Below are 18,898 nucleotides of genomic sequence, written 5' to 3' on the forward strand. Positions count from 1 at the left end.
TGGTTGGTAGGTAGGTAGGTTGGTTTGTTGTTTGTTTGTTTGTTTGGTTGGTTGTTGTGGGTTGATTGGTTGCGTGGTTAGTTGGGTGGTTGGTTGGGATGATTGGTTGGGTAGTTAGTTGCTTGTAAGGGTGGTTGGTTGGATGGATGGTTGGTTGGTAGGTTGGTTGGTTTGTTGTTTGTTTGTTTGTTTGGTTGGTTGGGTGGGTGTTTGGGATGATTGGTTGGGTGGTTAACTGCGTGGTTGGGTGGTTGGTTGGTTGGTTGGTTGGTTGGTTGGTTGGTTGGTTGGTTGGTTGGTTGGTTGGATGGATGGATGGATGGATGGTTGGTTGGTAGGTTGGTTAGTTGGTTGGTTGGTTGTTAGGTTGGTAGGTTGGTTTGTTGTTTGTTTGGTTGGGTGGTTGGTTGGGTTGATTGGTTGCGTGGTTAGTTGGGTGGTTGGTTGGGATGATTGGTTGGGTGGTTAGTTGCATGGTAGGGTGGTTGGTTGGATGGTTGGTTAATAGGTTGGTTTGTTGTTTGTTTGTTTGTTTGTTTGTTTGTTTGTTTGTTTGTTTGTTTGTTTGGGTGGTTGGTTGGGTTGATTGGTTGGGTGGGTAGTTGGGATGATTGGTTGGCTGGTTAGTTGCGTGGTTGGGTGGTTAGTTGGTTGGTAGATTGGGTGGGTGGTTGGTTGCCTGCCTGCTTGGTTGCTTGGGTGGTTGGTTTATTCGTTAATTGATTGATTGATTGATTGATTGATTGATTGATTGATTGATTGACTAATTAGACACCTAAAAATCCTTTATTAACTGAAAGATTGTTGATTCTGTTTGGGCAAATAAAACTATATATTCATAATTTCATAATTGTATTTGGGATTAAAGACTGTAGAAGACTTTAGTCTCACACTCATGGCAAACTAACAGTTGAAGGGGTTTTGCTAAGCAGATTTCCCCGCATCCCGTCAAACTGACATCATCAAAGAAGACTGTTGTTCCATAGTGGAGGCAGATGATCAGATTTTGACTAAAGATGACCAAAATACAGTTTTTGTTATCATTGGATTAATTAACAATGTGCGCTAGCAAAACTAAACATTTTCAATTTTGATTTCACACATACTTCAACTATTATATCATGATTCTCAATGCAAAATATGTCAACATATTCAATCTCTGCTAAATTATTGCTACCCTTTTAAATGGTACACTGTAAGAAATGTCATGATTTCAATGGTAAAAACCCAACGATAAAAATCTGTAACCTGTTTAACAGTGCATTTTCTTAATATACAGTAAATAACTGTAAATGTACATTCACAGAATTCCCTGCCATGACACTTCACTTTTTATGCTTTTTTTTGTTGACATTACTGTGGTTCTTTTTACTTTTTTAGTTACATCTAATGTTGATAAATAGTGTTTACTGCATCCATTTTATGTGTGTTAATAGTGTTTGAGCATCTTCTGTACATTAATTTATTTCTCTGATTGTGGGAAAACTTGTTTGTGGTGGTTTTTTATCTTTTTGTCTGTGTAACAAAGTTCAAAGCATTGATGTATCAAAAAAAAGTACAAAATACGGTAAATTTAGCATAAAATGTAGAAATTTAACACTGTATTTTAACCTTGTTTTTAAAGGTTAAATTCTGGCCGCAGCTGCCGTTTTTTTACCCTCAATTTGACAGATTATATTTTTTACAGTAAATGTCTGTCAAATCCTGGGTATTTTAAGCATGATCAGCGTAATTGAACAGGATTAGTGTTTGTCTGAGATATGCAGGTAAATGGAGCAGTGGATTCATCTGTTGATTTGCTGTGTGAATGTGATTGTTGGTCAGATTGGTGTCAGTGTGTGATGGCTCCTCCTCCTCCACTGTGTATAAAACACAAACACACACACAGCAGCAGCGGATCAGAGGGCACAGACTGACGGAGGGACAGGACCATCAGCTCTTCTGCTCCTGGATAAAACACACTGACCGCACAACAGGGTGAGCTCATTTTACACACGTTTATATTGACATTTAACCTTTAATGTTTAAGGTGACACACACTGCATGCAATACACCTACACTGAAAAAAAATGTTGTCTGCAAAATTGTTGCAAACAATTTATTTGTGTTGAATTTAAACAAACAAATTAATTTAGTATTATCTAACTTCATTTATTTGTTTAAATTCAACATAAACAAATTGTTTACAACCCCTAACTTAATAAAAATTGAGTAAATTAAAGGAATCATATTTGAATAATTTTTTTCAGTGTCTTTAATGCACCGGCATGTCAATTATCAGATGTTTCAGCTTTTATATTAAGTACTTAATATACAGAAAACATTCGAAATACATGTTTAGGTGTTTCTTTTATCATATGCTGTCAGAAATAAAGGTACAAACTTTTGTCACTGGGGTGGTACCTTTTTAAAAGGTGTATTTTTGTTCTTAACAGGTCTTTAAGGTATATAATAATAACTAAAAAGTACAAATGTGGTTCTCATAGTACCTAAAAGGTTCAAAGGTGCATCATAATGTCATCTTGTACAGTACAAACGTCTATTTTTGAAAATGTACCACCCCAGGGCCAGACTTCTGTACCTTTATTTCTGAGTGTGTACTTTTTCAATGTGTGTCTGTAGATGTTAACAACGGGGAGTTTTCTCTAAATGAGCTTTTTTTTTCATCACTGAGCCATAAATCTACTCTTGAACCAAAAGTTTTAGTTATAAAATTGAGTATTATAACCTTTTCTATTTTATCCATACAGGCAATGAAATATATTTGCTTGTAGGATTTTTAAAAAAAAAATTCTAAAATGTTTTTGATTCATTTATGCTTGTTTTCTGATAAACATGACATGTAAATATATTAATATACATTTAATTAACTATTAAATACTGCAATAGGTTAAAAAAAACTTTTATTGGTTACTATTATAAGTCATTATTAACTATTATTGCTAATATTTCCATTTTATGATCTTTTACCTTTTAGTAGAAGATACAGAACTTTCCGCCGGAAGCGAAACAGACTTAAGAACTCTTTTTTTCCAGTGTCAATCAGACTGTTGAACACTGATAGATAATGTATGTAATTCTTTTGCATGTTGGCTTATTTTTAATTGGCATTGTGTCATAACCTGCTGAAGTGCTGTGTGAGTCCACAGAAAATTTCTTCTTGAGGGACAATAAAGTATACAAACAAACAAACAAACAAACAAACATTATATTATTTTGATGAAAAAAATCTATATAAAATCTATATTTTTTCTGTTTTATAGATACAGGCAAGGAAAGATATTTGCTTGTAGGATTTTTTTATTTTATTTATTTTTTCTAAAATGTTTTTAATTCATTTATGCTTATTTTCTGATGAACATGATATATAAATATAATAACATAAATTTTATTTACTATTAAATACTGTAATAAGTAAAGAAAAACTTAGTTTTTAGTTACTATTAGTAACAACTTACATAATATTGTAATTACAACTATCATAATATTTATTTTTACTTTATTTTTATTATTATGGAGGGATAAAAAGAGACTCCCAAAATACCCTCTAATAAATAAATAAAGATTTATGTGCAAATAAGTCAACATGTAATTAAATAATGCCTCAATGCCTCATATGCAAAATTTAACATTTTTTAAAAAACTTGCAATACTATTTTTTGTTTATTGTCTACTTTATTAGTTTTTACTTTTATTATTATGAATGGATAAAAATGACTCCCAAAATTCCCTCTTAAAATATTAATGGGCTAGATATGTATACAAATGAGTTCATATTTATTTAAATAATGCATCATTTGGATATTACTTTATATTATACTATTATACTATTACTTTTTAACATACTTTAAATTGAAAAAAAAAACTTGCAATACAATATTTTCCTTTTATTGTCTACTTTTTATTGTCTACTTAAAAAAAAAATTAATTAATAAATAAATAAACCTTTATGTGCTAGACTTGTATGCAAATGAGTCCATATGTAATTAAATAATGCCTCATTTGGATATTAAAACATGAGCAAAATTGAACATTTGCGAAAACTTGCAATACAACTTATTTCTTTTACTGTCTACTTTATTTTTAAAATTACTTTATATATATATATATATATATATATATATATATATATATATATATATATATATATATTTTTTTTTTTCTTTCTTTCTTTTTTTTTCTTGCATTTGTTATTATAGAGGGATAAAAACACTCCCAAAATTCCCTCTCTATTAATAAATTAACATTTATGTGCTAGAAATGTATGCAAATGAGTCCACATGTATTTAAATAATGCCTCATTTGGATATTTAAATTTATGCAAAATTGAACATTTCAATGGCAAAACTGCCATTCAATTTCTTTATCGTTTCCGTTTTTACTGTCTACTGTTTTACATTACATTTATTATTATAGAGGGATTAAGGAATTCACCATATTCCGTCAAAAATATATAATACTTTATGTGCTAGAAATGCATGCGAATGAGTTTATATTTAAATAAATAATGCATCATTTGCATATTTAAACATATGCAAAATTGAACATATTAGAAAACTAGCAATACATGTTTTTTTCGTTTACTGTTTATTTTACTTTTATTATTATGGAGGAATTAAAATAAGAGACTCCCAAAATTCCCTCTAATAAATAAATAAATATTAATGTGCTAGGAATGTATGCAAATGAGTCCATATGTAATTAGATAATGCCTCATTTGGATATTTAAACATGCAAAATTGAACATTTAAAAAAAACTTGCAATACAATTTAATTAAATAATTTTTTTTTTGCTATTTTTAATGTAAGCAATCAACTGCGAAAGTGCTGTGAAAAATATTAGTTGATTTTCTTTTACACTATTCATTTGCTTAAACCTTGCAAAAGCTTATCCGTCATTATTGATACTGATATTCTTACACAGTTATTTCGCATTAATGTTGCAGGGTGTTGAATATCCAGCTTAAAGAAGAGACGTAGACTCCCCAAACACACAGACATGACTGCATGCATATTTCTACGCGGAGCCAAAATTGTAAGTATATGCAAAATATTTGGTGTCTTTTTTAGTAAATAGATCAGATTTGTTTTAGAATATTGTGCATTATAACCTTTCATTAATACAGTCAAAAAATATATTTATAGGAATTCATCTTATAGGTTTAAATCAATATATTTAAGATCACGTACGCTGTTTTCTCCATCAGTTTAATTTTAATCTTCATACTTTATATTCATATTTGAAGTCTTCATAGTTTTGTAATGTTTTAGTAGTTTAATTGAATTTATGAATGCTTATATTTATTATTCTTATTATATTTATTTACTGTTTATTAGTCATCACATTTGGAGGAATTTTTATTTATCTAATTATATGAAATATTAGAGGGAATCATGTTGTATTTCTAAACATTTATATTTTTTGTGGGGTTTTTAACACACAGGTTGTGTTTACTTCATAATTTTACTTTTAGGTTACTATTATGCTTTTGAGTATTTTCTGTTAAGTTTACTTTAATTATGAAAAACATATCTAAAAATAAAAGAAATGCTGTGTTATTATAAAATTGTCATTAAAGAATTTGTGTTATATTATTAAATCTACATACTACTAAAACGCCTTGCCATTTATGAAATACATTTTATATAAATGTAAATATAAATGTCATTTTTTAAGTTAAAATAATTAAAAAATGTAATACATTTTACTTTGAAATATGACAAAAATAAAATTATTAGTATATGACCGTTCACAGTAATAGCCGGAGCCTTAAATTTGATTATATTCAATATAAATGTAAAATTATACATTTATTAAATTTAATGATATGTTTCATGACTCCTGCTGTTAGCTCTGTCCATTACTTTTTTATAGAATTAACGATTATTATTTTGACTGAATTATTTTTGAACATGGCCAACAAACTATTTGGTTATAGAAAAAATATTTAGTTATTTTCATTAACGAATTTATGTTGTGTTGCTACATACATACACACACACACACACACACACACACACACACTAACACCGGCCACTTTATTAGGTACACCTTACTAGCGGGTTGGACCCTCTTTTGCCTTCAGATCTGCCTTAGTCCTTCGTGGCATAGATTCAACAAGGTACTGCAAATATTCCTCAGAGATTTTGGTCTATATTGACATGATAGCATCACGCAGTTGCTGCAGATTTGTCGGCTGCACATGATGCCGATCTCCCGTTTCACCACATCCCAAAAGTGCTCTATTGGATTGAGATCTGGTGATCGTGGAGGCCATTTGAGCACAGTGAACTCATTGTCATGTTCTAGAAACCAGTCTGAGATGATTCATGCTTTATGACATGGTGCGTTATCCTGCTGGAAGTAGCCATCAGAAGATGAGTACACTGTTGCCTTTCTATGAGCTGGAACCAGTCTGGCCATTCTCCTCTGACCTCTAGCATCAGCAAATGCACAGAACTGCAGCTTACTGAATATTTTCTCTTTTTCAGACCGATCTCTGTTAACCCTAGAGATGGTTGTGCATGAAAATCCCAGTAGATCAGCAGTTTCTGAAATACTCAGACCAGCCCGTTTGGCACTAACAACCATGCCACATCCAAAGTCACTTAAATCCCCTTTCTTCACCATTCTGAGGCTCAGTTTGAACTCCAGCAGATCGTCTTGACCCTGTCTACATGCCTAAATGCATTGAGTTGCTGCCATGGGATTGGCTGATTAGAAATTTGGACAGGTTGGACAGGTGTACCTAATAAAGTGGCCGGTCCGGTGTGTGTGAATTTTTTCTTTTTTTACATGAAACAAATATATAAATATGACGACCACACCTTAATGTTGTGGTGTCAAGAGAGTGTGCTGAATGTATTTGTTGTATTGTGTGTGTTTGTCAGACAGATAACGCTCATTAATCTGTCATCATCATCACACTAAACCTCAAACCTGCAGCTCATCTGCAAATGCAGGAGCGTGACGCTCAGCGTTTCCTTCCTAATGGGATAAATTACAATCCAGCGTCGCTGCTTTTAAAGCATTTCCCCTCCGTTATTAAAGTGGGCTTTTTTAGATTAATCTGAAAGCTCCAAATAGAGATCGAGACGTCCAGACATGAGGCACGTTTGAGAGGCTTAACCTACCTGTATTTGTGCTTTTGCAGGACCGAGAGCTGGCGGATGATGAGATTGAAGGTAAACATCTGTCACATTGTGGACATTCAGAACACAGACAACACATTAGACAGAGACGTAACACAGCTTTATAATATAATAATATTCCACACAATTCCTTCATGTTGCCTCAACACAAATAGATTATGTTATCGCTAATTTAAATGTATTGAAGCAATAAAGTTGACCCCCCCCAAAAGAATTGTGTTGCTTCAGCTCATTTTAAACAAGTAGCTTGAACAAGCAGCAAAAGGGATTTTAGGGAGTGTAGGTTATTTTATTTTAGACTAACATTTACTAGGTAATGTTTTGTAGGTAATAATAATTATTTTTAATGACTGTCATTGTTATGAATGAATAAAATATTTATCAAATCCGAAATAAGCTGTTACAGATATTATAAATTATGAGTAGGGATACTTCTATTGATTGATTATAATAATTCTAATTTTTTACAATACACAGTTGAAAGTCTTTATCAAATTATTGGTTTGTTTTCACATTTAAAAACATTTTTTTAAATATTTTTAATAATTAATTTGTAATAACAAATTTCTTTCTGACTTTATCATGATGAATTTACTAGTTATTTACTAACAGTTTAAAGCTGTGTTGTTATGCAAAAATCACTTTCATAAGGGGTTTAAACACAGATGTGTTGTAACTGTCAATATGACCAGCTTCTAATAGTAAAATGTATTTTATAATGATATTTTTATAATCACACATGATCAAAACAGTCTGCAGAAACACTGACATTCTCCATCAGAGGGGGAAAGCCCCGCCCACTAGTGACAATCTCTCCCTCATTAGCATAGGACTTAAGTCTTGTTTTTGAATCTGCCACTATGCTGACACACAGGCATTTGTAGCTCCGCCCTCTTTTGAAAACAGCGCAATCTCATTTAAAATCAAAGCGACAGTTTAAAAGTTTAATAGTGCAATTTATTATACATTTTTTATACTCCAGTTTATATTTATTTTATTACAAGTAACAAAACTGCTTGCACAGTAGTTTTAGTTCTAATTCTGGTTAGCAAAATAATCCTGACTGTGTCTCTATAATGCACTGTAAAACATATCTGCTAATGAACAGTTTCCGTATTTTCACAACTGTTTATTTACGGTTGTGAATTGCGTTATGAGACTTTTGAAATTAAAAATTCAGCTCTACAGTTTAACAGTGACTTTTATTGACATTTTTTTTTTTGTTGTTCAAATCTTTTTATTAACATTTTGGTCAATAAAACATCAATTTCAAAAGTATTTGAAAAACAGAGACAAATGATCTTTGCTCCAACAGAGCCCCCCCACCCCACAGCACCATTTATAAACAATATGTTATGCCTATTTTTAATCTGTTTTACATTCTGTCGCAATATATACATACATTTTATTGACATTTTAGTAGTTTGAAATAATATAATGTGTAAGAAATTATATTATATAAAGAAAGTATAAATTCTGTAAAATAACAGAAATACTGGTAGCTTATTACAAGGTTTTTGTAGCATAATATTCAACACCAAACCCACACAATACATCACTTCACACGATAAAAATGTTCATAAAAGTCCCTTTTTTTAAATTTCCAAGGTTACAAATTGTTGGAAGGAATAAAAACATGATCCACACAATATATGGAAAACTAATAATTTACTAATATTTTTACAGTGTGCTGTTTGATTAAATGTCTCTCACTCTTTCTCTCTGTGTGTGTGGTTAGAGTTGCGTGAGGCCTTTAATGAGTTTGACAAAGATAAGGATGGTCTGATCAGCTGTAAGGATCTGGGGAACCTGATGAGGACGATGGGCTACATGCCCACCGAGATGGAGCTGATCGAGCTGGGCCAGAACATCAACATGAACCGTAAGACACTTATAACTCTCATAACATATTAATATTGTCAAACATGAACAAATATTATAGTCATTTGTAGTAGTTTCAACTCAAATCCTAAAATTGAAATGAAGCCTTCTTACAAGTCAGATATGACAAGTTTAAGTTCGATTCATTAGTCATCATCCTCTTAAATCCTTGAGTTTTAATATATTGTTTAATAAATAACTTATGAATTTTTATTTGAGGTATGTTATTCTCAGTAAAAAACTCTAAATAACAGGCTTAAATCACCTTGACCGTTCGTTTAAATTCATGGGCTACTACATTCATGCATGTGCTTGTCTGTCACGCTACCGTTCTTGACTTTTTTGGACTGTTTATGGCGCCATCTTGTGAATGATTAATATGTAGGCCCATCTATGCTTTTTTCAGCAAGTTTAGTTTGTCAGCTTTGCGTTTTTGACTGTTTGACGCTATTTGAGACTGAACAATGCACTGGTTAGTTAACGTACATCAGCTGTTTTCGTTAACCTGCGATTATTCTATATCAGGGATCACCAACCCTGTTCCTGGAGAGCTAGCTACCTTCCTGCAGAATTCAGTCCCAACTCTGATCAAACACACCTGAACCAATTAATAGTACCTAAAGCAGCTCTTGATAATTACAAACAGGTGTCTTTGGTCAGGGTTGCAACTAAAATCTGCAGGAAGGTAGCTCTCCAGGAACAGGGTTGGTGACCCCTGTTTTATATGATAACCTTCTCCTGGATATTGGGGTAAAATTGGTTTTATATTGGCACGCCCAACTGAAAAAACAGCTTAAACCAGCCTAGGCTGGTTGGCTGGTTTTAGCTGGTCGTATTAGAGGGGTTTTGGCCATTCCCAGGCTGGTTTCCAGCCATTCCCAGCCTGGTCTTAGCTGGTCAGGCTGGGAGATGACCAGCTAAAACCAGCTTGACCAGCCTAGCCAGGCTGGGAGCCCAGCCAAAACCAGCTATGTCCAGCTTAAAACAAAAATAATACAATTAGTGTTAATTCTGTATAATGTATTACCTCTGACTGGATTAAATGAAGACATTGTAGTAACACAACATAAATTTGTTAATGACAATAACTAATTTTCTGGCCTGACCAGCTAAGACCAGGCTGGAAATGGCTGAAAACCAGCCTGGAAATGGCCAAAAACCCTCTAAAACCAGCCTGGTCAACCAGCCTAGGCTGGTTTAAGCTGGATTTTTCCGCAGGGCGTTCATCAGCTGTTTTCATGTCAGTCGGCTTTGCGTTTAATTAGAGCATAAATAAATAATACAGCTCAGAACAATGTTTTCTTTTAATTTTATATTTTGTGACAAGTAGCTATATAATAAGCGGGATAAAGTACATCCTGCTCGGTTGTTTTTGCAGAATAAAGCACTTCAGTCTAGGCCTAACAGCTGCTGATAAACCCGTCAGGCTTTATTCTGTGATAACAATCCACTGAATGTGCTTTATACATAACTTAATACCTTTTCGCAGTTACGGGTTTCTCAGCAGACAAAGATGTTCTTCGATAACTTCCTCCTGGATATTGGGGTAAAATTGGTTTTATAGACCAGTGGTTCTCAAACTTTTTTCATCAAGTACCACCTCAGAAAAAAATTGTCACGCCAAGTACCACTAAAATGAGCAGTATTGAAATACAGTAGCGTAGTAGGCCTAGTAAAGCAACTATACCTCTGCACAGTTAAAAAAAAGTGGCAGATTACCTTGAAAATATAGGCTATGTGTCATATATGACATATTATATACATTATTTTTGATACATTTCGAAATCTGTGTAGCATGTACATGACATATTTCATTCCTCCGTGTACACCTAGAAGGAAGCCTGCGTACCACTAGTGGTACACGTACCACAGTTTGAGAACCACTGTTATAGACCATTTTGAGGGATGTAAACAAAAACAATGGTCCCAGTGTATTTTTCTGTTTTGCATTGTTAATTTCTAGAGCTTCGGAGAATCCAAAAAGAGCCTCATATTGATAAATCATGTTATGACAGCAGTTTTAACATGAATGCCTCTTGTTACAGTCATGAAATCGTTTAATAACAAGCAGGAAATGTTCATGGGCCAATGGCATTGCCACATTGAAATGGTCTACATTCACACGTTCAGCTCTCTTTAACATTAAAACTTCAGAAAAGCATTCCTTGCAAATTGCAGCAGCTAATGACTACCAAAGTACAACACTGTTTATGGTCAACTGCTGAAAAATCCAGCTTAAACCAGCCTAGGCTGGTTGGCTGGTTTTAGCTGGTTGACCAGCTTGGTTTTAGAGGGGTTTTGGCCATTTCCAGGCTGGTTTCCAGCCATTTCCAGCCTGGTCTTGCTGGAAAATGACCAGCTAAATCCAGCTAAAACCAGCTTGACCAGGACATAGCTGGTTTTGGCAGGACTCCCAGCCTGGCTAGGCTGGTCAAGCTGGTTTTAGCTGGTCATCTCCCAGCCTGTCCAGCTAAAATTAGGCTGGAAATGGCCAAAAGCCCCCTAAAACCAGGCTGGTCAACCAGCTAAAACCAGCCAACCAGCCTAGGCTGGTTTAAACTGGATTATTCTGTAGGGATAGTACTAATTTTATAATGAAGGCAAGCTTACATGCGATTTCAGACCGAATTGGCTATTCAAAGTAGCGTGGTAAACTCAATATAGGGACTTACAAGCTGTCCCTATTAAAAAATGAACAAATGTGCAAATATAAAACCAACTTTACCTCAATCTCCAGCATGTAGGCTATTTATCTATCACTAAAAACTGTAAAACCTGCTGAAAAAAGCCTGCATATGCTGGTAAGGTATGTTAGATGCTGGTAAACTGGATTTGCTGGTAAATTGCTGGACTCAATGCTGGTCAGTACCAGCAAGACTAGTGTTGAGACCAGCATTCAAACCAGCAAGACCACTGGGACCAGCTAAACCAGCATTGAATTCAGCAAGACCTTCATTAAAACCAGCATACCAGTATACAAACATACCTTACCAGCAAATGCTGTTTTTTTCAGCAATGTAACCTCTTTACAACAGTGCTTTACGTTAACAACTGCATATAGACGTAGGCTACATTATTCCTTGCGTATTAAAACTGAAGTATTGAGTATTTTGTTTCTCAGTGGGAGGCCGTGTGGACTTCGAGGACTTTGTGGAGCTCATGACCCCGAAGCTTTTGGCAGAAACCGCAGGAATGATCGGCGTGAAGGAGCTCAGAGACGCTTTCAAAGAGGTGAGAAGGAAAACGAGTGTCTGATGGTGCTGATTTTGTGGATTAGTCTGAACAGAAGGTGCTGAAAGTCTCACCTGCGTTCATCAAAGCTCTGAGGCGTTATCTGCAGTGTTATCTGTTAGCTAATGAAGTCAGTTTGCTGTGGATGGAGAGATGATCAGTGGCTCTCAGCTGGACCACTGTGACAGAAATATATGGAGCAGGTCATGGAGAGAGGAGAACAACAATAAAGAAAAACAGCTCTATTTTAAGTCACTGTGAAAACTGTTTGTTCATATTTTTAATTACATTTTATTTTTATTAATTATCAGTTCTTTAATTTTAAGTTACGGTTTTAGTTATTTAGTTGATATTTATTTATTTATTCATTCATTCATTCATTCATTCATTCATTTATTCATTTATTTATGTATCTATTATACAATATATTCATTTATAATATAATTAATTATAATTATAATCCATATATTTATAATATATTCATAGGTATTTTGCTGATATTTATATTTATTTATTTATCTATTATATAATTTATGCCACTATCATATTATTATGTTCATATTTCGAGTTCGTTTTTTTTCATTAGTGTATTGATTTTAAGTTATTTTATGATTTTAGTTAATTTCATAATATTTGTTTTATTTTTATAATGTAATTTTAGTTCATCAAGTTAAACTAAATGAAAATAGGACTGAGATTGACTGAGTTAGTTAGAAATCACTTATATAGGACCTGCCTGACAAAGTGAAGTAGACCAAAAGAGCCTCAAAAGCTTGACATCATGCTGAGATCCAAAGAAATTCAAAAGCAAATGAGAAATTTTGTTTATTTATTTATTTATTTAATTACTTATTTAGCTATTATATAATAATATATTTATATTTTAAGCCACTTTTATACTATATGTTCATATTTTGAATTAATTTTCAAAATTTTTGAGTTATTTTGATTTAATTGTTTTATTTGTGTTCATGTTAAGTTTATTTATGGTTTTAGCTATTTTTTTATATTTATTTTTTATCTTTTTATTATATAATTGTTATATTTAAATTTGTCACATTTGTACTTTTTATATTATATTTATATTTTGAATTCGCTTTTATTTTTGTTAATAATTAATGTTTTAATTATGGTTTTAGGTATTTGTTTTTTTTCTTTCTATTATATAATTTATATATTTATATTTTATGCCACTATTTATATTGCTTGTTCATATTTTGAATTAGTTTTTATTTTTGTTAATAATTAGTGATTTAATTTAAAGTTTATTTATGGTAAATTTATGGTATTTTGTTGATATTTGTTTATTTATTATATAATTTATATATTTATATTTCATGCCACTATTATACAATGTTCACATTTCTCTTTTTTTGTGCGTTTTGATTTTTAAGATTTTTCATAGTTTTTTTTTGACATTTATTTTATTTTTTTATAATTAAATAATATTTAACAACATTGTGCTGTGTGAAAAAGTGTTTGCCTCCCCTGTTAAAACCTTACTGAGCTCTGGTTTACTACACCCGAGTTCAATTTCTGTAGCCACATCCAGACCTGATTACCGCCACATCAACAATCACAATCAAGAAGTCACTTAAATAGGACCTGCCTGACAAAGCGATGTAGACCAAAAGAGCCTCAAAAGCTTGACATCATGCTGAGATCCAAAGAAATTCAAAAACAAATGAGAAAGAAATGCTATTTATTTATTTAATAATTAATTGATCGATTGCCTGAGTAAGTTAGAAATCACTTAAATAGGATCTGTCTGTGAAGTAGACCAAAAGAGCCTCAAAAGCAAGACATCATGCTGAGATCCAAAGAAGTTCAAATACAAATCAGAAAGAATTTGTATTTATTTAATAATTGATTGATTGATTGATTTAAAAATCAATTAAATAGTAGCTGTCTGACAAAGTGAAGTAGACCAAAAGAGCCTCAAAACTCGACAACATGTCAAGATTCAAAGAAATTTAAAAACAAATATTTTTTTCATTGATTTATTTAGTATTTTTATTTATTTTTTTGCTGCTGCAGGTACTGTAATTAATGCAGAGAAACATGTGCAGTTCATGTTTTCAGTGTTTCTTTGTTTGTGGTCTGCAGTTTGATATGGACGGTGACGGTGCGATCACCACTGAAGAACTGCGCTGTGCGATGACGAAATTACTGGGTGAACACATGAACCGCAGAGAGATCGACGCCGTCGTCCGAGAGGCCGATAATAACGGTGACGGAACTGTAGATTTTGAAGGTAAGAAAGGATGTCGGATTTCAATGTCACAAATAAAGCATATCGACTCCTTAATCATCCCTATAATAATCTTTTTTTTTCCTTTTTCAGAATTTGTGAAGATGTTGTCGAGTGTGTGAGAACGTCACCTTGGGTGCTGGAGATTCACAAGATATAAAGCAAAGCGTCTAATGCCAAGCCAGTGCAAAAGATATGCATATATGCACATTTTTTTTTTAAAATCCACATGGAAAAAAATCCTGACAACTATGCAAAAGATAAATAAATAAATAAATCTGGATTTTATGCAATGCAGATATTGATCTGAGATCTGAATATGCAACATTTTTTTCTAATTTTAAGTTTAATAGCATGAAGCTTTTATCTACGTTTTTTGTGAACGTGTTTATTTTGACAAAAATTAAAAAACCATTTAATTAATACATATATTAATTAGAATAAATATATGCAATTCTTTTTTACTTTTATCACAGAACAAATTGCTTTCAGTATCAATTTACTAGTGAAATTATAAACAAGTCTAATATCATAACACTCCCCTCTGTATTTTCTTCTTTTTAAACAATATTTGCTTTTTCATTCATTCATTCATTTTCTTGTCGGCTTAGTCCCTTTATTAATCCGGGGTCGCCACAGCGGAATGAACCGCCAACTTATCCAGCAAGTTTTTACGCAGCGGATGCCCTTCCAGCCGCAACCCATCTCTGGGAAACAATATTTGCTTTGTAAAATGAAATTAATGATGCAATGCGTTTTCTGTTTTTTTATATTTGAAAGTGTTAAATGAAATGAAATATGTATTAAATTAAAAAGCTATTAAAATGGAAAAGTTTTACATTTATATATATATTGCACAAATATATACATATATAAATAAATAAATATATAAATATATAAATATTTAAAAACAGTAGTGTGCAGAAACATTACCCTCAAACTATGCAAAATTGTTTGGCTTTTAGTCCTGTACAGAGCTCCTGATCTGAGATGTGGGATATTCAAACAACATTTGCTCAATAAAGTGCAGAAGGAGTGAATAAATGACATGGCGAGATGCTTGTCTTTTTTGTTCCTGTGTGTGTGTGTGTGTCTGTCTGTGTTTTCTAATCTGGGTTCAGTCTGTATGCGAGCATCAGAGGTATGCTGAACTCTGCTCTTCACCCTCGGTGAAATGGTTTTTATGAATGTTTTTTTGCGCCCTGTGGACTTCCAGTAAGCACAGCTCTGCATTAATCTGTGGTTTCTGAGAAATAAAAGCAGTGTAATCTTTGTGCTGAGCTGCTGCGGCGAGCAGATGGGGAAGAAGACAAACTTTCTGTGGAAGATTAACGGCAGGATAATGGAAGGATGATAGGCTGAAAAAACTCTAAATCATTTTGGACGGTTTATGAGCAAAGTGAAGCGGACAGACTGCAAAAACCCTGCAGGAGACGGATACAATTGAGCCACGTCAGTATGCTTGGAGCAAAAGTTGACACAACTTAAAATTGTAAGATTTGCTGCAGAGCTTTTTGAGTTGACTCAACTTAAGATTGTAAGGGAGCTTGCTGCAGGGATTTTTTAGTTGACTCAACCTAAAATTGTAATGAAACTTGCTGCAGAGTTTGAGTTGGCTCAACTAAGTTGCAAGGTTAACTTGCTGCAGAGCTTTTAGAGTTGACTCAACTTATGCTGAGTTCAGACTGCGTGATTTTAGCCCCAATTTTAAGTCATCGACAGGTTTGGAGAAATCGCAGACAAAAGCCTGAAATCACAGGCAAATCCGTGCTCGTGCAAGTAATACCGACTTCAGACTGCATGATTTTCAAAGTAGTCGTGTCACAGATGTTTTCACACTGCATGTCTATCTGGCTTGCGTTTCGTTGCTGCTTTTTATTTACACTGCAAGATGGATCGGCGACAGGGACTTTCACATTGCATGACTTTACTATAGGAAGAATCGCCGACAACTTTGTCCAAACTACGTCTCACAGCCAAAAACACGCAGTATGTCTTTTGTTATTAACTACATAATGAGAAAGAAGCCTTTAATGGGGTTGAACATGTACATGTTTGCTCACCTGGGTTTAAAGGGAATTAGCCATTTCTCCTCAACGTTGATAATAAACTAATTTCTTTCAGTATGAAACGTCAAACAGACATTGTTGCTCCTGAGTCCTGTCAAACCTCCGCTAGTTTTTCCTCCGTTTCGTGGGTCCAAATAAACCAAAAAAGAGCACTTTTAACATCTCCCCCAGCCTCCCGCTGGCCTGCAGCAGGTATACACACACGCACACACACACAAGTGAATGCTGCTCTCTCATTGGCTGTAGGCGATCGCCGATGTTATTTTCAGTCAAAACTCATTTCACACGGCATGATTTGAATCGCCGACAGCTCCAGATATTCAGCACGCCAAATATCTTGCAGGCATCGGCGACTCATCGGCGATTCTCTCAGATCGCGTCTTTAATAGTTCATCCTGTGTGATTGTCACTCACGTGCACGAGCAGCGATTTGCCTGTGATTTCAGGCATTTGTCGGCGATTTCTCAAAACCTGTCGGCGAGCCAAAATCGGGGCTAAAATCACGCAGTCTGAACTAGGCATAAGTGACAAGCACACAGTGTGAACTATCAAAGACGCGATCTGAGAGAATCGCCGTTGAGTCGCCGATGCCTGTGAGATATTTGGTGTGCTAAATATCTGGAGCTGTCGGCAATTCAAATCATGCTGTGTGAATTGAGTTTTGACTGAAAATAACATCAGCCATCGCCTACAGCCAATGAGACAGCAGCATTCACTTGTGTGTGTGTGTACCTGCAGGCCACCGGGAGGTTCAGGGAGAAATTAAAAGCGCTCATTTTCGTTTTTTTTTGGACCCAAGAAATGGAGGAAAAACTAGTGGAGGTTTGACAGGAGCACCTGTGTCTGTTTGACGGTTCATACAGAAAGTTAAAAAAGAAAGTTGAGGCGAAATGGCTAATTCCCTTCAAATCCAGGTGAGCAAATATGTACATTTTCCACCCCATTAAAGGCTTCTTTCTCATTATGTAGTTAATAACAAAAGACATGCTACGGGTTTTTGGCTGTGAGACGTAGTTTGGACGACCTAGTTGTCAACGATTCTTCCTATAGTAAAGTCATGCAATGTGAAAGCCCCTGTCGCCAATCCATCTTGCAGTGTAAACAAAGCAGCAACAAAATGCGAGCCCAGAGAGTCATGCAGTGTGAACTCAGCATTAGTTGTAAGGGAACTTGCTGTAGAGCTTCTTGAGTTGACTCAACTTAAAATTGTAGGGGAATTTGCTGAAGAGCTTTCTGAGTTGACACAACTTAAAATTGTAAGGGAATTTGCTGCTGGGCTTTTTTAGTTGACAACTGAAAATTGTCAGGGAACTTGCTGCAATGCTTTTTGAGTTGAGTCAACTTAATATGTAAGGGAACTTGCAGCAGAGTTTTTTAAAAATGGACTCAACTTGTTTCCCAGTGATGGGTTGCAGCTGGAAGGGCATCCACTGCGTAAAAACTTGCTGGATAAGTTGGCGGTTCATTCTGCTGTGGCAACCCCGGATTAATAAAGGGATTAAGCTGAAAAAAATGAATGAATGAATGGATGACTCAACTTTAATTTAATTTAATTTAATTTAATTTAAACATTTTTGGCCATTTCTCTTTTTTTATCAGGGGTCTCTAAAGCAGAATAAACTGCCTATTTTATTTTATTTTATTATTAAAACTTATTTTAACACTGTTTTTTTTTTTTTGGCAATTTCTCTAATTTCTTTTTATAAAAAGGTCTTCAAAGCAAAACAAACTGGGTATTTTGTTTTGTTTTGTTTTTATTACAAAAAATAGACTGGCCAATTAAACTTAATCAAACTGTCCAAGATATTATTTGAAATCCAATAATGGAAATTCTGTAAATCAAACCTAAAACATTAAACTTATCATTTTAATTAAAATCATAAATTAAAAAAAAAACATAACAATAACATAAACACAGACTCATATTTATTCAATAAAAGAATAAAAAACAACAATGTAAAATGCTTATTATCTGACTCTTTGGAGCTGTTATAACTAACTCAATGGGCACAGATATTCAACACAATAATCTGAAAATGGCTAAACATTAAGATTAATCTGCCTGAGCGACTCGCTAATCACTATCACTAATTCTTACCAGGGTAATGAATGCAGCAAACAAAAACAAGGTGACAGGAAATATAACAACTCAACAGAGAAAAAAGGCCAGAATGAGCTCATGAACATCAGACAGCAAATCCCCAAATCCCCAAAACATCCCGGATTATGTTTGAGCTTTAATAACTGAACAAAGGGACAGAGAGACTCAACAGAAGAGGACTTGATGACTTAAAGGTTAAAATTCATCCTTTTA

General features: G+C 33.8%; 1 protein-coding gene across 2 annotated transcripts; it reads left to right on the forward strand.

Annotated features, from left to right (window-relative positions):
• The first annotated feature begins 1,895 nt into the window (after positions 1-1,895).
• Positions 1,896-15,562, forward strand: cabp5a (calcium binding protein 5a). Of its 2 annotated transcripts, none has more exons than XM_005156000.5 (7): positions 1,896-1,977; positions 4,947-5,035; positions 7,155-7,185; positions 8,891-9,034; positions 12,155-12,264; positions 14,371-14,518; positions 14,609-15,562. In XM_005156000.5, the coding sequence occupies exons 2-7, from the start codon at positions 5,000-5,002 to the stop codon at positions 14,635-14,637; spliced, it is 498 nt and encodes a 165-aa protein (XP_005156057.1). In that variant the 5' UTR covers positions 1,896-1,977; positions 4,947-4,999; the 3' UTR covers positions 14,638-15,562. The 2 variants fall into 2 exon arrangements, with proteins under 2 accessions (XP_005156057.1, NP_956992.1); NM_200698.2 differs by having other exon boundaries at positions 1,911-1,977; positions 4,941-5,035; positions 14,609-15,037.
• The last annotated feature ends 3,336 nt before the right edge of the window (positions 15,563-18,898 follow it).

Source organism: Danio rerio, chromosome 12 (genome assembly GCF_049306965.1).
Source record: "Danio rerio strain Tuebingen ecotype United States chromosome 12, GRCz12tu, whole genome shotgun sequence".
NCBI classification, from domain to species: Eukaryota; Metazoa; Chordata; class Actinopteri; order Cypriniformes; family Danionidae; genus Danio; species Danio rerio.

Excerpts from the sequence above, each read along its gene's own strand:
- cabp5a (XM_005156000.5), top strand. The coding sequence starts at position 5,000 with ATGACTGCATGCATATTTCTACGCGGAGCCAAAATT. Across the intron at positions 7,186-8,890 it reads GGCGGATGATGAGATTGAAG|AGTTGCGTGAGGCCTTTAAT; the intron begins GTAAACATCTGT and ends GTGTGTGGTTAG. Across the intron at positions 14,519-14,608 it reads CGGAACTGTAGATTTTGAAG|AATTTGTGAAGATGTTGTCG; the intron begins GTAAGAAAGGAT and ends TTCCTTTTTCAG.